General features: G+C 41.0%; 1 protein-coding gene across 1 annotated transcript in view; it reads left to right on the top strand.

Annotated features, from left to right (window-relative positions):
* ATP2C1 (ATPase secretory pathway Ca2+ transporting 1) overlaps positions 1-26,876 on the top strand; it is a gene marked incomplete in the record, with an annotated part of 2,099,819 nt that overhangs the window by 611,880 nt on the left and 1,461,063 nt on the right. The window contains 1 exon segment of the mRNA XM_044066734.1: positions 6,894-6,955. Coding sequence (XP_043922669.1) covers positions 6,894-6,955 — 62 coding nt within the window.

Here is a 26,876-nt window from a genome sequence, read left to right as displayed (position 1 = left end):
CTTAAAACTTTGTTATAGTGTGAGACTATTTCTCACTGGAAAACCGACAAAACAAGCTTTTGAACAACTAGATGTATCTAACAACCCAGGCCCTCACCATCTACACTCCAGGTTCCTCAGGTTTGCTACTCCCCTAATAACTATACCAGTTGCACACAGTTTTAATTTAGCGTGAATGTCAGATACAGTACCCTGCACCTGGAATCATGTTTTTATTGCATCCATACCAAAAGGTCCATGTCTTAAAACTCCATCCTGCTACAGAACCATCACCACACTTCCTCCACTAGCAAAAGTACTATAAAACGTCTTAATCAGCTTATGGAGTTTTTCAGCATGTAGACTGTCTTCATATGCACCAACATGGCCTTGGCTTTTGTTATATCGTGACAGCTACCTGTTGTAGCAAAAAAAAAAATAAAATAAAATCTAAGTAGACATTGAGGACAGGCAATTTGCAAGTGCTGTTTTTACTGCTGTTAAAATGGCTTCTGAATTTGTCAAATCACCTCAGTGCTTTAACCAACAGTGGCTTCAGAGAATTAATGTGTTAGTGGTTTTCTTCATATTGTTGAGTTAAAAACTGCATTGCTACTTCTGGAAGCAACTCATGTAATGACATGCACAAAACTGGGTTCTCCCATGGCTCAGTTTTTTGGTTGTTAGTAGTAGTAGTACTATTATTGTTACTGTTATTGTTAAGCAGTGTACCATTGCATCTGGATTCCATCAGTGTGTTCTGTATGCAGACAGGATGATTATCCTAGCCTTTCATTCAGTGCTCTACAACATTCAGTACAAGCTAGTTTCAGACTCCTGTGAAACAGACTTATCGGCCATGACCTAATGATTAACAGTAAAAAAAATCTCTTCCATGTTTTTTGGCACATGATAAAGACTTTTCCAGTCTTTACAACACTCATTCACTTGAAGTTGTATCTCCAGTCCCTGCTGTAACTCATCAAAAGTAGTAGATAGCTGTAGCTAATTTCATATGCTCCACAAGGATCAGATGATTTTCTTGAAAGCATAAACTATCTGGAGGACTTACACTTGTGTGCTAAAAGAGCCTGCTTTTTTAACAGAGATGTTTTAGTGTATCAGTGTTTACAGAAGTAAAAGCCAAATTTAAATCATAAGCTAACTTCGTACAGTAGAATGAAAAGTTCAAGTTGAATACTTTGTGCTATGATAGCACCAAACCGTCCTAAGCTTTTGTGTGGTGAACATATTTAAAATTGCATTACAAATGATTAAGGCACCCATTAAAGTACTTACTTTAAGTACAAGTGACACCTGTGATACGTTTGTTAAACATATGTAGTGAGTAGTGGTTCTGCATAAATACTTGTACTGTGTAGCTACAAGTGGTTTCATTGGCTTTAGTAGGATCAAACATGAGATTCTGCATTCACTGAAGTATGTTTAAACCCGAGTCATGGGGGTCGGGGAGGTGAGTATAAGCAAGAGATGGTGCCCTAAACAGACTGCCATGGTTAAGTGAATCATCTTTGGAAATTTAAAATGAATAGCAGCAAGTAATTTGCTGAGCAGTATTAATAACAGTACTTTTTAATGCTATGAAGTGAAATATTTTGAAGTATTCATCATTGGTAACATTACTAGTATGTCTGTCACATCATCTTAGTTGCAACAAGCCTCTGTATTCTACACCACAGTTTGGCTCTTCAGATCCATACAAAATGTAGGCCTTTCACCCAGTTATCTCCATAAAGACTTCAAGAAGGATGCCAGGAAATTTATGGCAACTGTTTTCTTGTATTTTACTTGCTGAAGGAAGAACTGAATGATTGGCAGAAGGGATTGTGAACCAAACAGCTTCAGAATACAATCACCAGCTTTAGCAGCAGACTGATTTATAAGGTGTTGTGATACCATATTCAGCCTCTCAGCCATACATAATCTGTTTTCCAGGGTTCCCCTTCAAAACATCTAAATCTCAGAACATTGAATCTCAAAACACTGAGACCATAACTTTGAAAACCCAAAACATGTAAAACTCAACATCGAAACCTCAGAACACTGAAACTTTGCATTATAACAAAAACTACAAAGCACGTGTAAATAGCATCCCCTCCACCTATAACACCACCAAACCAGCAAACACACTTTTTAATACATTTCTGCAGGGGGGCAAGCCCCCCTGCACCCCCCACACCCCCTGTAAATTAAATATACCAACTCCGAGATTGCAGTACAGTGGGAAGAAGTTAAATTCCTAACCCCACTGTATCGTGATCACCATAAAGAAAGTACACACAATGCCTAAATCACTTACCTGTATGGCCTAAAAACATGTACAGAGTGACAAAATAAACAGTATATAAATAGTATAAATTCCTGCACTATATAAATAACTATATAAATAAAAACTACAACATCTTATAGTGATACGACAAGTTTAACAGATTAAACTATAGCATTTACATGTTTGATGATACACTACTTGATGTTATGCACTTTCAATGTTATGAAATTTGGGTCTATCACCAGATCGAATGTTTAGGTTATCGAACACCTAAACATCGAACTGGTAAGACCGAAAGCAGAAAACCGCGAACGGCTGATTTAACGCAGGGAAAGATTTCCATTGGTCGTTATCCGGGTTTTCCTGTTTTATCTACTGTAGAGTGATCTCTGAGTTGGTATATTTAGTTGGGGGGGAAGCAAACCCCCCCTCCACTTCATTTGGATTTCATTTTTTTTTTTTTTTTTTTTTTGTGGCCAACTGAAGTCTTTCCCTGCGCCATTCGCGGTTTTCAGTTTCAATCTTACCAGTTCGATGTGTAGGTTTAATCTGGTGATACAGACCCATGAAATTCGATGTTATGAGTTTGATGTTTTGGGTTTTCGATGTTGAGGTCTCAGTGTTTTGAGATTCGGTGTTGTGAGGTTTAGATGTTTTGAAGGGGAACCATTTTCCAGTTATAGAAGTGCACACCTGATCTCACACTCCTGCAATTAGAAACCTAACTGCACTGATGTAAGTGCTTAAGTTGCTTAAAATCTATTGTTGATATACAGTCAAGCTCATAAGACAACTGAGGGGATCACATATCACTGAAATGTTAACATATGCAGCTGTTGATTCGATACTGAATGCATATCTGCTAACTTTATTGCAGCCTGTCCTTTCCTGTCATTTACAGATGACCATTTTCTAGTTCAACCAAAATGTGCTGTGTAGTTAATCCTATTTACTTTATTAGTAAACATGAAATAAACATTTAAATACTTAAGAATGCATTCACCTGTTTCTGTCCATGTCATTATATGGTTACTAAGGCTTTTAATTTAAATTGCAGAGTCCTTTGTCAAGAGTCTTACCTCACCAGAAATGTAATAGAAGTAGAAAATCTTACAGGAATACTTAATGTGAAACCCTTGCTGTTTACGTTAGGCAACACAAATGTGAATTTAGGGTTTTTTTAAGGAACACCTGTGTACCTTGGGTAGCAGTATATTTTTAGTCCAGTTAAAGAAAGTGGGGGATGATTGTTACAGTATGAAACTCAAAAAAGATCCAGCTTCCAAAATTTCTAGATACAAAGGCTTGTCAGATGCTGAGTGCATCTTGATTTTTTATGGGTACTTGACACATATTGGGACCTTGTTTCCATTCAGTTTCTTGTTATAATTTGAATTCTTGTTGAACTGTTCTTTTTCATCTAGGTCCTGTGAAGCTTCAGTGCTCTATTTGCCACACAGTCATCATCTGAGTGCCAGCTGTTTGATGTAGAACTAGGAGGATAGCTCATTGACAAGGAAGAGCAGAGTTAAAATTATATTACACTGTGAGCAGACTATTTAAGGAGTGGGAAAGAACAGCCACTGTTGGCTTTACTCTTCCCTGGGAGGAGGGTTAGTATCAGTCCTACTGAAGAAATTGAGTGTACGCTGAGAGAGAGAACACTGGGGTGTGAGCATGCCAAAGAGTACTCATCACTGTAGTAGGGGTAGCAGATGCATGGAAGTACACCTGCACATTGTAGATTTTGTACAGCAGGTATCACACTGTTAATTTGTGGTCATCGGGGAGAGGACTTTATAGTAGAAAAAAATCCCCTTACTTTCCAGCTAGATGATAGCCTGCAATTCCAACCATCACCTCTGTTGCACACTATTCCCAGATGTGTGAAAGATGGAGGAATGAATAGGCTAGTTTGTAACAGGTTAGTGTTTGTGAGGAGGTCAGACATCAAAAGTAGAGTTTAAAAAATTCTCATCTTTAATGGATACATTAAAGAAGCTGTAATATTTCTATTTTAAATGGCTTTAGAGCAACCAGCATTCCTGCCCTTTGCCTACCAGAACTGTGAAGAAGTCCTTGTGAACAATGTGAGCTTGATATTTCTGCTAAAGTTTAGGCTAAGTTGCCATCATCCATCATATGCTGTTTCTCAAACTATGTCGGTGACTAGTATGGCGTTTCATTTTCAGTTTCTTTCAGTTCATGAATTATGAGAAGGTTAGACAAATAATTGTCCCCTGTGTTTTTTGTGACAGGGTATAATCACCCTTGAATTGTCCTGCAGTGCCTGTTTTCCTGATCATCAATATAGGAAAAGAGATCTGTGTTATGGGCAAGCAGGAATTGTATTTAAAAATTGTCTGGCCTTCCTTATTTATCAGATGCAGCCTGTTTCAGAGGATGCCTTACCTTTTGTTTAGAAGAAGGTTCTTTTGGTGGCTTATGCTGCTGTTCTGATGATTGCTGTGAGGTGTGAACTGCTCACTTTTGACTCATTTTTTACAGGAAAACTTCATATTTTGGTACTGTGGTATGACAGCTGGAATTACCAAGGGCCTTTGACAGCAGCACCTGTTAGTAGAGCTGTTGTTTTTGGTCATGTGGTCATTTTGTAAGTGTTGATCCTGTTAGAATGTTTCTTTTTTGGATGAGAGCTTTGTCTTGGGCTTGCCAGACATCCTTGGGCTTGAGACATCACTTTACAAGTGCTACTGGTTTTGATAAAGTTTGTAGCTGTGCTTAAAGGATGTCTTCAGAAAAGACTTTTTACTGGCTATCCCAGCTCCCTTATTGCTGACTGGCTGGACTGTTGCAGTTAACTTTGATGGCAATGACATTTGTCTATTACTTGTCCCTAAAACGCAGCCCAGCTCTGTGTATGAAATCTTTTCTTTCTCTGATGTGAGAAAATAAAAGTTCTAAGTCTTTTTCTTGAGTAGGTGTTCATATTAGTTTGAGATCTGCCTGTTGTAGAGCAGCAAGAAAATAGTTTGTCATTTGGCTGCAGTTGCGGTGCTCCAGTTAATAACTGCGAGTTAGAAGTCCTCCAGCAGGAACCTCTAATCTTTCTCTGACATCCTAAGAATACCATTTGTCATTTCCTTGTCTTTTTCTTTCTAGTGAACCCAGAGAGCCTCATCTCTAGCTTGTTTACTTGTGTTTTAATGCTTTGATGCTTTATGTAAAGTGCTGCACCTCCTGTACACTGTTTAGCCTTATATGTTTGTATCCCATGTACTATTTTTTGCATCGAACTGCTACACTGTCAGTACATAAAGGCACTAGTTGTTGCAGGTTTTTCTTGGCCTCTGGTACTGATAATCAGTATAAGCAGCTACAAAACATCCTAAACAGAAGAAAGAAATATTGTATCAGGTGACAGCATCCTGGAAGGTTAAGTCTGAATTACAAATCCCTTGAAGATTCAGTACTAAAAAAGTATAGTAAAACTATATGTGGGCATGAAAGTCAAGGCAGACCTAATACATCAGTGGTGTAGCAATAAGTCTTCATTGTTTTGGCAGCACACTGATCAATGGAGAGCACACATTTTGTGAAGGAAAACAGGCTAAACTCTGTATTGAGTGTATGCATTCACTTCTGAGGGGTAGCATGCTTGCATTGTAGTTTGCGGTCTCCATTTTAGGTGACCCAGTCACTTCATGGTTTCACTGGTTATAAGTATAGGATGTGTTCAGAGAGGTAGGCCATGATTACTTGAGATTTCTTGTGTATATGAAATTTCTTCTAGCCTAGTATTTTGCAGTTTATTTCATCACTAAGAGTGCACCCATTAAGATCCACCCTTGTTCACATTCCTCTATACCAAACCAGCAGTCTTTCTCCTGGAAGTCTGTAGAGGCTTGTGGATTGGTAGAGGCTTGTGGATTGATGCACCCTGTGCTTACCTTGTTGCCATTTGACCGTGCAAAACAGCTACATGAAGATATAGTTACTGAGGTAATGCAGTATAGTTGGCAGGTTCTATCCAGCTGAGGAGGTAAATAGGGAGTTGTGCACGTGCTGCAGTTTTGTTACATAAATATAAAGTAATGATTGACTAGCTGAAGTAGGAGAATATGGAGGTCCTAAGGGAGGTGGTGCAGGAAAGTCAGCTGAGGTGTTTATACACATAGATTTGGAGCTGTGGGTTAGCGTCTGTTGTGGTAGCCAGTGGATTGGAAAGGGATTTAAAATTTAGCTAGCTTACCCTAAATTCTGCGAGATTGCATAGTTTGATGTGTCATATCCATAAATGACGCATGCCAGCTGTACTGTCATACATGTTGAGCCAAGCATATCCCATAGAATTTTTTTTCTCTCTTGCTGTTTATGTGCTGAGTTCTGACCCTTGGGCTGTGAAAGCATCACCAGTTTTTTGACGGACAGTAAACAGTGTTCAATCTTTTAGTGCAGTGTTCATTCAAAAAAGTATACAGTATTATTCTATTCTGAATGGCTGTATTTTGCTCAGTCGTTTATGTAATATTGTAGTGCATCACTACAGAATGGCTGTTACAAGTAGGTGGCTTAGTATAATGCGTTGTCTGCTTTCATGTACAACTTGAAATGCTGTAATTTAAAAATGTGTTTTACACTGATTTCTGCTTAACTGTTTCAGGAATATCGTTCTGAAAAGTCTCTTGAAGAACTGAGTAAACTGGTACCACCAGAATGTCATTGGTATGTTTTTTCAGCTTTATCTTCCCTTTTAGAATTTGTTGGCAGTATTAGCACTTGTAAATCTTTTGCTGGACTTGTACTAGACATTTGTATTAGTTGATGGTATCTTCATTGCTTCCTATATTATAACTGGTTATCAACCAGTAATTTTGATTAAAATTATAGATATTATGTCCTTTGAAGTTCTGGACTGTGCCCAGCTAGTAAAGACCTCTAGTCCACTGTAAATTCTGCCTCTTAAGAACACTGCTAATAACAGCAGCTGCAGGGAGTTGTTACCTCCAACCCTTGTAGATATTCTTGTATTGGAAACCAAGGTGTACTGCCACATCTGACACAACAGTTCCTTTCCCACCAATCCTTGTCCACACGTTTTCCTTGTAGTCACTGCATGAAAGTACTTGCATCTGATATTGAGAGCTTGTGTGAGAACTGTTCTTAATTCCAGTGTGATCATTAGATAGTGTAGCAGGGCCTTCAATAGCTTTACCTTTATTGCATCAGACACTCGCGTAATGTTGCAAACTATAAACTGGTTTCAACAAAGTCACTTACTGGCAGCCCCAAGTTAAAGTTCTACACCTTCATAGCCACATGCTCCCTGATCTACATGAAGTCATGAGATAACCAGAGAGAGAACCATATTACTTGATGGATTGCATAATAGGTCATCAATTTAAGCACACCCAGCATGTGGATGAACGCTCCAAGACTAAGGAGCAGAGACCATACTTAAGGCCCCAGTGCTTGACTCCTTGGCTTCTCTCCAGTCATCTAAGGTTGCTGTAGCTTGTGTTTCCTTGTCAGTAGCTTCAGTGTTCTGTCTTTGGGGCTTCTGAGCAACACAAATCTAAATCAGGCGATGATGCTTTGACATTTCTGCACCAGTACTTGGGAATGAATCATGTTACTTCAGTTTACAGTGTTACATAATTTATACCTGTGAGTTCTGCCCTGTGACTGTTATGGCTTCTGCGTCTTCCTTGCTATTGAGGGAATAGTCTTCCTCGTGATTGTCTTGTCCTATAAGCCCAGTGTTGCACTCATTGTTATAGCATCTCTAGCTGTTTGACTGGTGGATATAGAGTGCATGTTTACACTTGTGCTTCAGCGGGTATGCTGGACATGCCCACATCTGGGTTGCATATTTGCATTATTGGCTGATGCCTCCCCTTTGTTTTAAGCTTGCTCATGCAGACTTGTACTGGGACAACCTCTTAAGTGTGGGCTTTTTCACCACTGATCTTTGCCATTCTTGTTGGCATTTTAAGTGCTCAGTAAGCACTGTAGACATTGTTTTCTGTAGTTGTCTGAGTCATCCTTGTCTTTTGAGATGAGTATCAACTCCATTCTGAAATTGATTTGACATGATGATTTTCTTAACAAGCTCACTTCAAGAGGATCCTTTTCGCAGATTAGATCCATGATTTGACTAGAGTATTCTCTTCCTTCTCCCAGATTTCTAAAATGATGATCTCTGTTAAAAATATATGGGAGGCCTGTGTTCTAGTATGTATATTCCAAGCTTATAACATTCAAGTTTTACTTCAAAGTTCTCTATAAGAGAGTGGGCCATTAATAAGGGACATGTACTATTTTTTTTTACTTTTTAAGGTAATAAAGTTGCATTCTCTGTTAATAACATGAGTCTAGAAGACTTTTGCATATGACTTCCCCATTTATAAGGGTGTTAAGCATACTTGAGTACAGCAAGACAATTTGCAGAGTTACTTTACTAGTACTCTTCTTCATCTACCTGCCATATATGTCTCTTTCCAGACACCACTCTTGTCTGCAGTCCTGCTTATGGTGACCTTTTCCATAGTGGCAGGCATCTGACAAGTTAGTTAAGACTGTTTCCATCATCACTTTGTATATAGCTAGATAGACTTTCCATGCTATGGATGTGGTGTGCTATTCTTCTGCTGGTATTTTCCTTAGGTGGACAGCTTGGCTTTGTTTCTCCTCATTCCATGAGAAATTTAACTTATCAAGCACTCTTAGAAAGTATGTGTCTCTTTTGTTATGACATCTGTTGTGTTTATATTTGAAGATCTCAGCAAAAGGGATAGTCATTTCCACTCTAAATGACTTTTGTAGCTTAACCCAATCTAGAAAACCACCTTATTCATTCATAGAGGAATGTCTCAGCCTCATTTTAACATAGGAGCCAAGCATTGTCCACCTTCCCACCCTTGTGCTTCTTTAACAGAGCCATTGAAATGAGTGTAGTTATGTTTCTGTATCCTTACTAGCCCTGACTGTCCCATCATTCTTATGCAGGATACAGACGGTGGGTAAAAGAGGGATCTATCTGCTATATTTATAAGTGTTTGGGATTTCATTATCATAGACTGCTGTGTAAGGTGTGTAGGTTGAATTTACATTTTATAAATGTAATAACATTGTACATTTATGGATGGATTGCAAAAATGAAAATAACAGTAAGGAAAAAGAAAAAAATTATTTGAGAAAAAAAATTAGAAATAATAGAAAAATTAGATAAAAAATAATAGAAAGAACATAGAAGAAGGTTTTGAAATAAGTGATGAAGACAAACTTGGAGATAGTAAAGCAGGAAAATATTATATTGATAAAAGGTTAAAAGATAAAAAAAGAAATGTTAAAGGTTACACGTACAAACAAAAGAAAAAAAAGGGAAAAGGGTGAAAAATAAATACAGCTAAACATTCTGGCTTAGTGTAATGGTTAAGTTGCTTCACTCACAGATGCAAGATGTAGTGCTTGATTCTTACCTTTGGGAAGGAAACTGTTTAGGCTGTGAAAGGCCTGTTAAGAAAGCTAGCCTAGTGATAAGCTATGAACTTATAAAACCATGAATCAAAGGGAAATGAAAATTTAGTGTGCTTTCTGTAAATGTGAATAGTATTAAGAATATAGTAAGAAGAACAGGAATTTTGGAGTGTTGCAATACATGTGATGTAGATGTAATTGTATTAGAAGACATGAGATTTTTAACAACCGAAGAAAGATTAGAAACAGAGAAACTATGGGGAGAAAAGAATCTGGAATTCAGGAAATAAAATATGCTCTGAAATAGCCATATTCTGTAGAGCTACAGTGAAGACGTTAGATGTAACTTTGGCAGAAATGGGAAGAACAAGTATACAGAATTATGACATATGCTTATACAAACTGTAAAGAAAGGAAAAGCTTATGTCATCAGATTGTAGACTATGTAGTGATACATATGAATATTACAATAACTGCAGACCTTAGTTGTGGTTTAAGGGACAAGCGTAAAAAGAAAGGAAATGCTATAAGATGTGGAAAGTTAAAACTTTGGGACAAAAAATTCATGGACTTACAAAAGGGGTATGTATAGAACTGAAATAGAATATTTTATAGTATCAGAAGGTTTAGTTATAGAAGAAAAAGAGAGTTGAAACATGAGTTTCTGATCATCCTGCAGTATGGCTCAAGGTAAAAGAAAACAAGGAATATATAAAATGGGCAAAGGAATCAAAAGGATAAATGGAAAAGCATGGAATGAAGTAAAGAGATTAGTAATACAGTTATGGAAAGAAAGTACTTGGAAAAATATAAGAATTGTTATATAAGCAAAATATTTTCACAAATAAAAAGAGAAGTATCGAGTTACTTAAGCATATTAGTAAAGGAAGATGATCGTGTAATGACAGAATTAAAAAATCTAAAAGGAGATATAGAAAGAGCTCAGGAAAAAAATATGAATTCTGTAGAACAATATGTACAAGAAGTGTTTAAAGAAAAAAGAAGGGAGTGAAAAACAAAGTAAAAAAGCTCAAAGGAAAAATGAAAATACAGAGTTGAAAAGAGAGATTTCTTTAAATGAGCTAGATAAAGTATTAGGACAAGTAAATATAGATTTGGTTGCAGGCCCAGATGGAAGAGGGTATGTATACAAATTTAAAGGATTGGCAAAACAATTTAAAGATTTTGAATGAAATGGCTAAATTAAGGTTTTATGTACAGAGCATTACATAGTGGAATACTTAAATTCATATGGAAGATAGAAGAGAATTAAAAACTGGAGACCAATAGTATTGAATAATGATTATAAGATCTTTATGAAAGTAATACAAGAGATTTGAAACTATATCAGAAAATATTATGGAAGACAGCATATATAGTATAATGGGGGAAGCGTTGTCAAGACTAATTAACGATAGAGAAATTGTGGATGATATGAACAGAATAGAAGGGAAAGTCATGATATGAGACCTTAATAAGGCATATGTGACACAGTTGGATATGAAATCGTATAGTTCATAATGAAAGCATATAATGTAAGTGAGAAATTAGGAAATTATGTACATCAGCGTACAGTAATAAAGTAAAAATACTTGTAAATGGCTGGTTAAGCCGAGAGGTACATATGAAGTGTGGTGTAAGACAGGGAAGTCCAATGAGTTGTATATGATTTGCATTATTTATAAGTGTGATAGTATGTGAAATAAATTACAAAATGAAGGAGGTGGGGTATAGAAAATCTGAAGGGTTAAGAATTCCAGTTCTGTTAACATATGCAGATGACGTTATAATAATTGCAAAAAACAATTTGGATAAAAGTAAAGAACAAATTAATGTCTAGAGATGAAAGGGATTACTTTAAATAAAGAGAGAGATAAAGGTTTAGCTGATGTAGTAAAGATAGAGGGTATATACTTTACAATTAATTATGTGTTGGGTATAACGTGAGAATTAAGATGCAAGTAGAATTCAATGAGAAAAAAGAAGAAAAACAAACATGTCTTTTCAGGAGAACATATAAATCATCGTTCAGAAAAAAGGTTTATTTGATAAATTCAGTACTGATGGGATAAATAGATTACTTAGCAAGTGTATTTATGTTGCCAACAGTATTTGAAAAGGAATTGTTGCAGATAATTATTTTTCATATATATGGGGTTCTAGTTGAAATCAAGTAAAAATAGGAGTTTTGTGTGTAAATAAAGGAGGAGGAAGAGGTTTAGGGTTAATTAACCCAGTGGTATATGCCACTTCATTAAATTTGTACAAAGTGTTAAAGAGGATAAATGAAAAAGATGAGCTATTAGTAGTACAATTGTATAAATATAAGCAATATAAATTTGGGTATATGTAAAAAAAAGTGTATAAACGAAGAAATAAAATTTCCCAAGAAAAAATATTTTTGTGGAAACTAAAAATTGATGATAGAGAAAAGAAAGAAAGTTATGGTACAGTAATGCAATGATAAAACATTACCATATAAAACCATGATAAAATCTAACAGATGAAACAATTTAAAGCTATAAAAATAAGAAGCAAATAGTGTGATCAGAAAGTAGAATGTCAAGATTTTTCTGGAAACTGGTAAATTGCCAGTAAAAGAAAAAATGACTTATAAAAAAAGTGATAGAATGTGTTTACATTGTCAAAAAGAAACAACTCCATAACATGCATGTGTTTTTGAAATGTAACAGAGTAAAAAAGTTGTGGGGAAAACTAGGTGAAGAAAATGTTTTTGAAGCTATAAAATAAACATGGATATGATTAAATATAGATATAAGAAAAGTAAAGAATGTTAAAAGAATAGATAATTATTTTATGTTATATGGGATGTATGGAATGAAACAATAAATGAAATTATGGTTAACAGTAAATGGATTTTAGCAACAATATTAAGTAAAATCAAATGGTGGTTATGGGAAAAAGGAGTGGGAATCTCATAGGGATGAAAATGTAGCAAGATTGTAAAAGAAATTATGAATATGTGTAAACAGATTTGTATGTTTATATAGTTCTACATATGTAAATATTTTGTAAGCAAGTTGTTTTTTGTATATACATAAAGGTCCTCTACTCTTTTTGGTAGGTGCTGTGGGATCTTTTACTTCCACTTCTGCTACTTCCAACTGGAGCAGATGGGACCTCAGTTTAATGTCTCATCCAAAGGATGCCACACTCAGGAATGCAGCACCTCCCTTATGCTGCATTGGTGCGTCATCAAGCCATTTGTCTGGTGTGGGTATAGAATTTGCAACCTTTTGCACCACAGGCAAGTATGCTACCTATTGCACTACTGAAACTTTAGCCCAACATATGAAGAACCACCAGAGTGTAAAATCTGCACCGTGTTTCTACCCACTTTGAAAAGCTGAAAAGTTTGTTCATTCAAAAGGCAAAAAACTTTCAGCAAAGTTGTAACATGAAGACTGTTCCAATGAACTAGCCTTTGGACTGGATACATAGTTGGGTCTGTCTCAACTGATAATAAATCCCGAAGCCTGAAACCAAGAGCAGCAAGAGCTCTAGCCTGAAACCAAGAGCTCTAACTGTAACAAGTTCTGAAAGAGTGACAGTGAATGACAGTCATTCAGGTTTGGAAACATCAGTAGATCTACAAAATGAAATGTCATGGCTACGTAAACCCATTTAGGAATAAAGACAGAGCAAAGTGAAGGGCACTATACTGATTAGGCCAGTATGCCTACTGAGAAGTACATTAACCAGCCCACATGCCAGCATGCCTTCATCATACCTGTGAAGTGAATACATTTATATTCTGGAAAAAGTAGAACAGAATGGCTAGAAGTCTACTACAATAACCCTGGTCTGATGCGCACATACACACTGAATTCACTCAGGTCTACAATGGACTTGGAACTTTTTTTTTAGGACAAGGAGCAGATACAAGTAGTATTTAACCTCAACTTTATTTGTTGGGTCTGCTTTGTCCACCTCTGAGAAAAGAAGGATCAGAGTGTATTCAAAAATGTCTTGTAAAACAGTGTTCTACAGGAAATTATTGAAATGATCCTCTCCAACTAGTTCCAGAAATACAAATGAAACACTTTACACAGGTGTAAAGTGTCCCATTGCCCACAAATATAACATTTCTTTTGTCACAGTTACTTATCAAATGTCCTTTTCCACAAAAAATGTTTATGGTTGTCCTCAGTATTTTGCAAAACCCCCATTTCTCTCCACATTTATCATATTTGGTATGTGTATAATTTTTTTTTTCTTCTTTCTATTTTTAACACAGTATATTACAATCCCAGCCATCAGTCCATAAACCCCTTCTGTCAATAAATGTTTGCAGTGTCCAGTAATTCTTTACATAAAGCTTTCAATGTCCTTTCAAAGTCTGTTTCTACCTCTGTTCAAAATTAATATAAACAGCATCGTGGATTTCCCCTGAAAATAGGCCCCTAGCCTTGTGGGACTAACTCGGTCAACAAATTATATGGATTCATTAGTAGAGTATCTGGAATCCACTGCTGCAGTGTCCCTGCTCCATATTTTCTTTCTCTGTCATACCTTTGTTACCACCATCTGGAATAATGGTGTTTCCCAGTGAATCATCAGGCCAGGGACTGACTGCATTTTTACCACCACTTCCATTTCAAATAGCAAATTTTTTATTTTGAAATTCACACTATTCTTCATATAGCCCATAGACTCTTATTAGAATCTTATGAATGGTGAGTCCTCACATAAGCATTTTTGAGTCTTACTGTATTTTTTATAGGCCTGTTTTCATTGCTTAAGCCAGCATCTCTTTTGGTCAGGTCAGACAGCTTTGCACTGTGATGTAGCTCCCAAAAAACAAGGCAGTGCTAGATTCTACTAATTTCCTTGAAGTCAAGATTTGGCATTGTGTCCTGGTTCACAGCAGTCTTTTATGGTCGTGATCATTTTTGTATAACAGATGTACTGAACATCAAGCCTTTCTCGTCTGTGGGAACAACATTCTCTCAAGCAGTATAGAATTACTGTGTAGATTGTGGGACTGGCTTCACGTGGACCTGTTTGTAGAGTGGAAGAAAGAAGAAGACTTCCTTGTTTTCTACCTAGTATGACAGAATGAGATGTATATTGGTAAGTTGGTTTAGGGAGAATCTTTGTACCTCTGCATTCGGTTCATTCCTTTTGCTGTCTTGGTTTCAGTTCCTTCATTTCCTGATAGAAAAAAGAACCCATCAAGACTTTTTTTTTTCCTCCCCTTGGCTTATTTAGTTGACCCCCCTCCCCCAAACGGGGTTTCCAAACCTGGCTGAAGTCAGCTGTTTAGGGAAGCTCCCTCTAATGTGATTTTTTAGATTCTGCTGGCTGCTAGCAGTCCAGTTACTTACAATAAGTGATTTTACTTTGGGCTTAAGATTATGATTTGTCACTTGAATTCTAACCTCTCTTCAGCACATTTTGATTTTTTCTTTTCTTGTATTTTTGCTCTTGAGATAGTTTGGCTGACTATTCTGATCTTGTTGCCTGTAGAGCAATGAATGGGCTTGTCAGTGGAGCAACTTCTAGTGGTAACACTAGGGATTGCATCAGTGGAGCATGACCCTATGGGTATGTGCAGCTACACTGCATATGTATTTGTGTGTATGTAGGTGAGGTTGCATGTATACACACACTTCCCTTGACAGGCAGCAGTAGTGGAGCTGGAAGAGCTGTCATGAGGGAGAGAGGTGCTCTCCCTGGTGGAGGGGATAGGCCATGCAACTGGACCTGCTAGCTCGTTCACCCCTGCCCATCGGATTCTTGCCACTTGGCAATGAATGGGTTCATTTGGGCAACCCAGATATCTGTGAATGGACAAGTAGGGCTCTTTCCTAATCCTGGTATGCTCAGTTTTTACCCCATGGAAAGAATGGGGCATTTGTGTGTAGACAAGAGTAGCCACTGCAACAGTCCTGCAGCAGTGGGGAAAAATAATGTTGTGTACTCTCATCTGATTGTTTTTAAGATGGAGTTGTGGAGTAATTCTTATTCACCCTCTGTCCCTTTCTCATATGCCAAGGCTGGGGAGTGTGGCTGTTGTCTAATTTACAGGTTTGTAAATTTTCAGCACACTTGAGACACTGAGATTCTCTTCTGCATTAGTGTACCTGGTATGTTTTTTTTCCTAACTGTCCATTAATACAATATATTTTTCTTTTTTATAGTTGTTAAATTACCTAAAATAGAAATCTTTCATAATCTAGATAAATATCTGGTCAAAAAACAACATATTTTCATAAGGTTATTAATCTTTAAATCTCCCTTTAGGCATAATACAGCTTGAGGCATTATATGGATTAATGTATAGGTGTTTTTGTAGTACTCACAGTAATATGTATATGATGAAGTTTGGCTCTGTTACGTGTAGTCTTTTAGTGTAATTTAGATGTGGATAGCTTATGATTTCATAAATAAAAAGCTGCTGAATTCCTTCCAGGATTGCAAAATTGATTATAGAAGTTGATAAAAGGCCTAATGAATTACTCCTAAAGTGATAGCAGACTGCTGCACTTTCTGCTGAGGAGTATAATGACTATTTTTGGATAATACTGTAAAATGGACTTTTTAAGTTGTATTTAATACATTAAACTTTAATATTAATTTACTGGCAATTATAAGTTAGCTCTTTAAGTCTTTATTTATTGTTTGAGAGCTGCTGAAGTACAATGTGATTTCTCAGTTGAGATATTCTATTTAAAATATGTTTCAGTATTCGTATTGACACCTTTATCAGTTTTGCTCCCAGTAGTATGCATTAGTATACAGGAGGCAAGGCCCCTGGCCCACATATAAGAGAGTCTTAGTAAAGTTGAATATGGCAAATGTTTAAAAAAGGAGCCTATTGGAATTTTGAGGACAGAAATTGTTAGTTTCATAATTTTGAAAATCATGCAGTATCTGAGGTAGTATATTTAGAGTTTAGTGTTATGGAGCAAAGACCTGAACATGGAAGTAAGGGGGGCATATCACTGTGCCAAAGGCTGACTTTTAACCCAAGGTTATCAACATGTTGAGGTTATAATTTTGATCTGCGAAGTTCAGCAGGGAGCCTGTGTAAAAGATTTTCTCCTACATTAATCCCCCTTTTTATAGAAGCAAAGTCACAAAACATGTTCAGTACTACTTTTTGGTATGGATCGTTTTGTTTTATGATATTTCTTTAGCAGCATTGTCAACGTATAACACAGTTTTTTTAAAAATATATGTAATTATTAATTTCAGTTATTTTAGTAGTTTTCAGTTCTTGATGTACATGAAATACCTAGCTGACTTTCTGCATGCCTCTGTGTTGTACAAGGATGGAGGCCTTATTGCAATCCAGCCATCATGTTTAATATGTCTCTCTGAGGAGGAGGGGACAGTTGTGGGTGCACAAATGAACGCATAAGGGAGTACATATATGACTGCCTTGCCACCCCCACAGATAGAGATACTGTCATTAATATCAGGTCAGACATACAAGTGGAGCTGCTGTGCCAGAGAATATCAGCCAGGCTGCTACCTTGTTATGTGTCTGGGAAACTTTGAATTATGCTCAGGATAGCTAATGAGACTCAATGCACAGGAAGTTGTAGAATCTCAATACCTGTTCCTAGCATAGTGAGACTTCTGTTAATTCAATACCTTGAGGTATTAAGCTGTATACTGTTTGCTGCTGTTATGACATAAACAAAAGATTCTGCCAGATGAGAAAGAATCAGAAAGTAATTGTACAGCTACTGAGCATATAGTACATACAAACACATTTTTGTTTCAACTTCATAAGTATTGCTCTACAGATGTAACTAAAGGAAAACTGCAAATTTTAGAAAAAGAAACCAATTGCACTTTAAATCGCAGTATATGTCAAGGCACGAATTCTTACTGCCCCATTAGACAAAGTGCTGCATGGAACAATTGCTTCTTGGAAAAAGGTGATGAGAGGTGCATATACCCTTCCACCTTCAGCCACTTTATAGGAAGCCCTTTAAACAAACACAGCAAAAGTCTGGGAAGCAGTAGTGCAAAAAAAAAAAAAGGCGTTAGGGCAGTTCAATGAAAAAGTTGTGGTTCTTCCCAGGACTAAGGATAGTAACTCTTAGTTACTAGAAATGATCAGTAACAGATGCAGATGGCAATGAGACTCCTGTCCTCCAAACTTGGAGATTCTTCCACACCCAGGAAAGCCAAACCTGTCTCTTCCCTGCCGTCATTTTCCCCATGCCATCTCAAAAAGTCATAGTTTGCCGCAGATTCTCTAAAAGGAAAGTATGTTGTTCAAGAATCTTTCTAGTGTCCGAAAGGGAGGGAACCTGGAAATAGTGGAGAAAGTTATGTCATTGAAACCCTTCTAGAGATGGTCTTGTCTAACAATTTTCTGTGGTTTAATGGGCAATTTTTTCTTCAGAAAACCGGTATTGTAGTGGGTTCACCCTGTGGTAGCAGTTTTGCCAACTGCGTGATGGCCTATTGGGAGAGAGTTTTTTTGTTTAACAACACAATGTTCAAAGATTACGTGGTTTGGTATACAAGATACCAGAATGACATATTGGAAAGGTGAGACCACCCATATAGAGTCCTTTATTGCAGATCATCATCTTCTTTCGGCTGTTCCTGTTAGGGGTTGCCACAGCGGATTATCAGTTTCCATTTCTTCCTGCCCTCTGCATCTTGCTCTGTCACACCAACCACGTGCATGTCCTCTCTCACCACATCCATAAACCTGATCTTAAGCCTTCCTCTTTTCCTGTTACCTGGTAGCTTCATCCTTAGCATCTTTTTCCCAATATACTCAGCATCCCTCCTCAGCACATGTCCAAACCAACGTAATCTTGCTTCTCTGGCTTTGTCTCCAAACCTTCCAACCTGGGCTGACCCTCTAATATACTTATTCCTAATCCTGTCCACCCTCGTCACACCCAGTGCAAATCTTAACATCTTTAACTCTGCCACATCCAGCTCTAACTCCTGCCTTTTTGTCAATGCCACTGTCTCCAACCCATATAACATGGCTGGTCTCACTACCCTCTTGTAGACCTTCCCTTTCACTCTTACTGGTACTCGTCTGTCACAAATCACTCCTGACACTCTTCTCCACCCACTCCATCCTGCCTGTATTCTCTTCTTCACCTCTCTTCCACACTCACCATTACTCTGAACTATTGACCCCAAGTATTTAAACTCATCCACTTTCATCACCTCTACTCCTTGCATCCTCACCATTCCTCTATCCTCCCTCTCATTCACACATATATTCTGTCTTAGTCCTGCTGACCTTCATTCCTCTTTTCTCTAGAGCATATCTCCATCTCTCCAGGGTCTCCTGCACCTGTTCCCTACTCTCACTACATATCACAATGTCATCTGCAAATATCATAGTCCACTGGGACTCTTGTCTGATCTCGTCTGTCAACCTGCCCATCACCATTGCAAATAAGAAAGGGCTCATAGCTGATCCTTGATGTAATCCCACCTCCACCTTAAACGCATCTGTCACTCCCACTGCAGCCCTCACCGCTGTCACACTACCCTCATACATATCCTGTACCACTCTTACATACTTCTCTGACACTCCCGACTTCCTCATACAATACCACAACTCCTCTCTAGACACCCTGTCATATGCTTTCTCTAAGTCTACAAAAACACAATGCAACTCCTTCTGACCTTCTCTGTACTTCTCCATCAACACTCTCAAAGCAAACATCGCATCTGTAGTGCTGTTTCCCTGCATGAAGCCATACTGCTGATCACTAATCATCACCTCCCTTCTTAACCTAGATTCCACTACTCTTTCCCATAACTTCATGCTGTGACTGATCATTTTAATCCCTCTGTAGTTACTACAGCTCTGCACATCACCCTTATTCTTAAAAATCTGTACCAAAACACTTTTTCTCTATTCCTCAGACATCCTCTCACTTTCCAAAGTTTCATTAAACAATCTGGTTAAAAACTCCACTACCATTTCATCTAAACGCCTCCATGCTTCAACAGGTATGTTATCTGGACAGCCTTTCCCATTCTTCATCCTCTTCATAGCTATCCTTACTTCCTCCTTGCTAATCCATTGCATTTCATGATTCACTATCCCCCTTTATTGCAGATGTCACCACTTTAACTGAGTTTCTAGAATTTACATTCCAAGTGGGCATAGATTCCATTAACTTTTTGGACGTATATCTGTTTAAAGATAGGGTGAATAGTAGATATGCGACCACCATCTATTGTAAACCCACTTACTCAAATGCTTTTTTACATTTTTCAAACCGCCATCCTTACCATCAGAAGAAGGTGGTTGTCAAGAGACAGGTAGTTAGGGTTGCTAGGATGGTTTTGAGTGACACTCATTACATGATAAAATGTGATTTGTTAAAATCTATGTTCCTCAAGAGAGGATAACCCACTAAGATGTTCATCGTGTTACACTGCTGCAGTCATTACACTTGGGTTATGCTGCCGTCAGGTGGTTCCCCAGTCAGCCTGAGTTCCAAAGTCTTGGTTCGGCATCGGTTGCTGTTGCCTCCTCCCTGACGTCAGTGCAACAGGGGTATATAAGATGCAGCCGACGCCATTTTCTTCAGTCTTTTTTACCGCACAGTGCCCGAAGAAAAAGCAGTTTGCAAGTGCCGGTCGGCCGACTCCTGAGATTTTCATTTTGAATCCAGAACCGAAGTCTTCTACAAAGCTAAGTACCCCGTTGGGGAAACTTTTTCTTGCCTCAGACCGATGTCGGTAAAAGTTAATAACTATTTCTTGTGGGAAGCAAATACCTCATAAAGATTTCCATTCTTATTGTATCCCATGCCTAGGCCCAGACCACGACGTCACTGGTTGTCGGTTTTGTGCTAGGTTTAATAAGCGCACTATTAAACGTCGGTTTGATTTTGCCGACATTATTTTGGCAGAAAATTCAATTATACCATGCCGTCGGAACTTCTGACGACCAAGAATGCATAAAAAGCGCAAAGACAAGGATAGGCATCCGAGGCCCAAAACTGATGACAGAGCCTCTTCTAGGCCAGTTGCCGGTTCTCCGGTTTTCAGCGAGGCACCTTCGCAGCCCCTGACGACCGTTTCTGTAGAACCACAGGCTGCCTCTGACTCCCATGTGGAGATGGCTGGGCTTTCGGATGCGCAAGTTATTCAGACTACTGAAACTACCCCTTCACAGAGATCCGGAGTAGCTGAACAACCCACAGCCTTAGAGGGTGTTTTCAGACCTACCCAGTTAAGCATTAAATCTTCTGCAAAGTCTAAACCTATTTTAAAAACAAAGAAACAAATTCAGCATTCTCCAGGACAGGCCTCCATGCCTAAGAAACAAATGCTCAAAATGGCCGAAGACCTAATCACTCTGATCAGGGGTTCCCATCCCCCTCCTGATAAAAGGCCTAGACTGGATGCAGACTGTGACTCACCCGACCAGGTATCCATCTCTTCAGATTCATCCTCAGACCTAGTATACTCCTTACCCCCTTTTGAGGATTCTGATGCTAAGGAATCAATTCCATCAGCCTCTCCACTGAGGACTACTCCTTTGGTGAAACCTTGCATGCCATGAGGGAGCATTTCCATTGGGAAGGCCAGGATTGCTCAGGGACTTCCTTCTATTACCTCAACACAGGCCCCTTGCTATTCCGCCAATGTTAGATGTAGTGGATGATGTGTATACTGAATCCAGCTTAAATCCTGATTCTTTACCTCCAGCCCCAGTTAAGCCCGACAGATACTACAGAGTCCCTGACTCGCACAAATTTCTTTATAAAAGCCCTGTTGCCGACCCTGAAACTATTTCTCAGGGACCCAAAGGGGTTAAGGCCTCATCAGCAAAGAATCCAGTCCCCCCTGACAGAGATTCCAGAGCATTGGACAGATGGGGGAAGAAAGTATATACGTCTGCAACTTTAGCAATGAGGGCCTTAAATTGCCAGATCTGAAGTAGTTAACTTCATTTGTCCATCAACCTGTGGGTATCGGATCCATATCGGATCTGAGCCGGCAGCTTCACACAGCTAAGATCCGAGCTCCAAGCTCCTCCTCTTACCCGTAATCCCCCGCCATCCCTCTCTGACCTCAGATCTCATTTGCCGCGGTTGACTCAACAGCTTTGAACGAGTTCCAGGCGTGGGAATTAGTCGTTCTGTGAGAAAAAATATTTTCTTCTTCTAATTTTTCTTCTAATTTTTCTGTAGTGATATTGCTTGTTGTGTGTGTTGCCCCTTGTATTAAAACCCTTTAGTTTTAAAATGATCTCGTTAATTTTAGTGTAGTTCATTCCTTCCTGTGTGTGTGAAGGCGTGTGTGTTGGGCCTTGTGTTGTTTTTTTAGTTTAACTATGTCTGAGACCCCAAAAACCTTTTTCTCTAAATGCACCGAGTGTGGCCATAAGCTATCCCCAGTGGATGGCCACACTCGGTGTGTTATTTGCCTTGGGGTTGACCACCTTTCCTCAAGCTGCACTATATGTGCAGCCTTCAACCCCAGGGCTCTAAAGGACAGGAGGTTGAAGTTGATTCTGGCGGGACTTTTGCCCCTGGAGTCTGCTTCGACCTCCTCTCCCTTGGTGGCACCTGCCGCGGCAGTGCCTCCTTCCACCCCTGCTCCACTGGCTGAGACTCAACCTCCCACCTTAGGCCAGGAGGAGAGGGATGCTAGGCAGGAGAAGAAGAAAGAAAGACACCACAAGCGGCGGGCCGAGTCTTCCTCCTCAGCTCCGCCGGCTAAACAAGCTGCTTCTCCCAGGGCTTCCGGGCCTACTCCTTCCCGGCTCCATTCACCTCGCTTCTCCTCTGAGCCGGAGGAGGAGACCCAGTCGCCTTCGAGGTCATCGAGGCGGCATTCCTGGCCTCTTCTAGGTCCACCCGAAGCTTGTCTGATGCAGATATGGACCAGATGATGCGTAGGTTTCTCCAGGCCCAGCTGTAGATGGGAGTGCTCATGCCCCCCCCCCTCCCGGGGGGAGCTCGACCCCCTTTTTCACCCAGATTGCTCCTTCTCTGACCCACTTCCCGGGTTCGGAGCCTTTGGATCCGGGTTTCATAGGAGCCGGGGGAGGTTCGGCGCTGAAGGTGCTTCGTACTTCGGCTCCGACCGCACCTTCGAATTTGTCGGGTCCCTTTTCGGATCTGAGCTCCCGGAGCCGAGAGCTGAGCTTCGGATCTGGAGGGATCAGTGTGTCTTCGGCTCTGTCTCGGTCGGAGCATACTGGCTCTTCGGATCCGATTGCTTCGGCGCCGGCCCCAATCCACACATCGGATCCAAGGGGACTGCTCTCGGATCCTAGAGAGAGCAGTTCTCCCTCGGCGTTCAATGTAGTGGAGAGGGTATTGTCGAGGGATTCCAGGCTCTGACTATGGGTCCACCCTGCACTCTCTCTCTCTCTCAGATGGGCCTACCTTCCATCACCCGGCCCCAAGGACAGCCTGCGCCTACGTCCCAGATTGTTCCCTTAGAGGAACAAGATGTGGTTGGTGAGGCATCTTCGGACAGCCCCCTCTGAGGAGGTCCCTCACAAACGTAAGTACAAGAGGAGGCACTTGGACTCACCTGAGTCTTTGACAGAAGACACGGACTTAGAGGAAGGGGAAGGTTCCCCAAGGTCACCCCCCCCCTGAGGACGTCTCCTTCGGAGACATTATGGAAATGCTTCGAATTAGAGGGGGGTGGTTAGCCCAGAAGCCTTCCTTGGATGAGCCTGTGTTTCTGGAGGTGTTTGACGCAGGCCCATCTACCTCTTGGGTGTCCCCTCCCGCCAATCCCCTGGTAGATCTCATCACTACCAGGGCATGGAGGGAAATGGCCACTGTTGAGCCCATTCCAAAGAGACCGGATAAAATACTTAGCCCCCCCCCACTGATAGGACGGTATGGAGCAAGGGTGCTCCTGTGGATGCCATGTTGGTGGCGGCTGCCACTAAGAGGGAACTGGCCCAGGAGAGCTCCTCTGTCCATCCTCCCGACAAGGAGTCTCGGACGATGGACCGCCTAGGGAAGCGGATGTTCGCTTCAGCTACCTTCACTGTAAGGTCGCTGAACTATATGGTACACGTCATACGACTCCAGCGGGATCTCATCAAGGAATATGCTGGGTCGCCCCCAGAGTCCATGTCTACTGAGGATAAGAAAGTGTTCCCAGCTCGAATGGCCACTCTTAAGTCCATTTCGAACACTTCTATGAGGCTCCTCTCCCATGCTACGGAAGGAGCCGCTAGAGCTAGTGGAGCGGGCGTTATTTTGAGACTACACCCTTGGCTCCGCCTCTGCGATTTTCCGAAACCCTTCAAGGCGTCCTTCGCAAATGCCCCTTTTGATGGTTTTTCACTTTTTGGCAAGACCGTCCGCGACATGCTGGTCCAAAGCGAGAAAGACAGGAAGACGTTGTCTGCCGTTGGAGTCCGCTTTTCGGCTCCCCAGAGGTCCTTCTCCAGGAACCAAAGGGGACAGAAGAAGATGTGGTTCCGGAAGTCTCAACAGTCCCGTTTCGCTTCGGACCCCTTGTCCTTCAGAGGCAGAGGAGGACAGGGTGGACGCCGGCCTAGAGGCAGAGGGGGATCGAAGAATTTCAGGTCGAGAGAACCCTTTTCAGATTGGCCCACGCAACAGCCCTGAGGGGTTACCCGACTGCTTCTCTCTGGAGGCAGTCGGGGGACGTTTCTTGAGGCACCTAGCAGCTTGGGAGTCCACTACAACAGATCGCTGGATGCTTCAAATCATATCCAGAGGTTACAAAATTCCCCTTCTGAATCCCCCGCCCAGACCCCGGAGCCTCCCCTCCCACCCAATCAAAGGGAGGCAGCAGCCGCAGAAATAAAACAGCTGCTAGAAAAAAGAGCGATCCAGCGCGTCCCCCTAGACCAGTCCGGATCGGGCTTCTACTCCAGGTTCTTTCTGGTGCCAAAAAAGACGGGGGACTTGAGGCCAATCCTCGACCTGTCCTTACTAAACTTGTCAGTGACCAAAGAAAAGTTCCAGATGGTCACCATTCAATCCATTCTCCCTGTCTTACTGGATGTGCTCGATAGACCTCAAGGATGCGTACTACCACATATTGATGGACAGACGGTCCAGAAGGTTTCTCCGCTTCCGGCTCGGAGCCAGCCACTACCAGTTCAGGGCCCTCCCCTTTGGTCTCACCACAGCTCCAGGGTGTTCACCAAAGTTTTGGCAGTAGTAGCGGCCCACCTGAGACTCCAGGATATACAGGTCTCTTCCTACCTGAACAACTGGCTCCTGACCGCCCCCAACAGGCATCTACTATGTTCAGCCAGAGATTACTTCCTCCACCTAGCCTCCCGGCTGGGAATCACAATCAACCTCAACAAATCTTCCCTTCATCCCACCCAGATCATAGACTTCATAGGAGCCAGATTAGACACAAACCTATCGAGAGTCTTCTTAACTCCGGACCGGATTCGTACCCTGAAGCTCCATGTACTGGCCCTGTTACAATCCTCGACTCCTCCAGCGGAATTGGTTCTGAGGGCTCTAGGTTCCATGGTGGCCACAATCAATCTGCTTCCTTTACCGCACTTGAACATGAGGGTACTACAATGGACCTTGAAGGTTCAATGGTCCATCCTGCTATGCCCGCTGAGTTCACCCATCCCCCTCAGCAGGGCTTGCAGGAATTCTCTGATCTGGTGGCTCCATTCATCGGACCTCCAGATAGGGCGCCCCTTTTCTATGTCCCTGCCTCTAACCACGGTGACCACGGATGCTTCTCACCTAGGGTGGGGGGGCACTGTATGCGCAGAACCGTTCAAGGCACGTGGACCCATTCAGAGACCTTATTGCATATCAGTGTCCTAGAGATGAGAGCGGTGCTGTTGGCGTTGCAAGCACTCCGAGCCCTTCTTCCCTTCGGGACAGTTGCAATTCGACAGACAACATGTCGGTGGTCTGGTATATCAACAAACGGGGGAACCAGATCCTACCCACTTTGTCGAGAGGCCATGAGAGTTTGGGAATGGGCAATCTCCACCAATCGCTTTCTCATAGCGATGCACATTCCGGGTCGGTCGAACATTTTGGCAGACAGGCAGAGTCGAACCATCCTCTCGCTGTACGAGTGGTCTCTGAACCCCAGGATAGCGAAGCAAATCTTCCTCAAGTGGGGTCAACCTTGCTGCGATCTCTTCGCATCTCCTTTGAACGCAAAGTGCAGCGACTACTTCGCTCTAATTCCCCCACCAGGGGAATCCCCCAGAGATGCTCTGGTGCATGTTTGGCCATCTGGTCTACTTTATGCTTATCCTCCTCTTCCCCTAATGCTGAAATTCTTGCAGGAAGCCCATTGGTTGGGGAGCAGAGTGATCCTCATAGCCCCATTCTGGCCTCGTCAAACATGGTTCCCATGCCTATGGTCTCGTCTAGTGAATCCTCCATGGATTCTAGATCCCACCCCGGATCTGATCTCTCACCCACTGGGTTTACCAACTCCGAACTTGGACATCCTCAAGCTCACAGCTTTGCTGATCCAGTTCCAGTAATAGTTAGGATTCCAGGTATCCCGTCCCCTGTTAAGGCTATTTTAGTGGCCGCCCATAAACCTTCTACGAGAAAGGTTTATAACAGCAAATGGAAACTCTTTACTGTCTGGGTGGAGCATTGAAATTTGTATCCCTTTACAGCTCCCATACCAGCGATGTTAGAATTTTTGTCGACCTTGTTCGACCAAGGTGCTAGCTCTTCCACGGTCAAAGTCCAGTTAGCTGCAATTTCCCATTTATTATGTGGGAAGTGACCTCGGTTCCTTAGCATCTTCCAAATTATGTAAGACTTTCTTAAAAGGCACCTTTCTCTTAAGGCCTCCGGTGAAAGATGCAGTCCCTCCATGGGATTTAACTCTTGTTCTCCAGTCCTTGACCGGCCCTCCATTTGAACCCGCAGCCTCGGTGGATCTGAAATACTTATCTTGGAAGACGGCCTTTCTCATTGCTATCACTTCGGCTAGAAGGGCTTCAAGCCCTTTGCACCAAACCACCGTACTTGGACTTCCATAAAGATAGTTTCCCTCAGGACCAATCCCTCCTTTCTACCCAAAGTTGCTTCTGAGCCCAATATTAATCAATCTATTAATTTACCAGTTTTCTTTCCAAATTATCAAAACAAGGGTGAATACAGGTTACATTCTCTGGAGGTACATAGATAATTGAGATTCTACTTGCACAGGACTGCTGAATATAGGC

Source organism: Protopterus annectens, chromosome 3.part1 (genome assembly GCF_019279795.1).
Source record: "Protopterus annectens isolate FY-2018-M chromosome 3.part1, PAN1.0, whole genome shotgun sequence".
Taxonomy (NCBI): domain Eukaryota; kingdom Metazoa; phylum Chordata; order Ceratodontiformes; family Protopteridae; genus Protopterus; species Protopterus annectens.
Note: the sequence above shows the minus strand (reverse complement) of the source record. Positions and strands in the feature narration are given on the sequence as shown.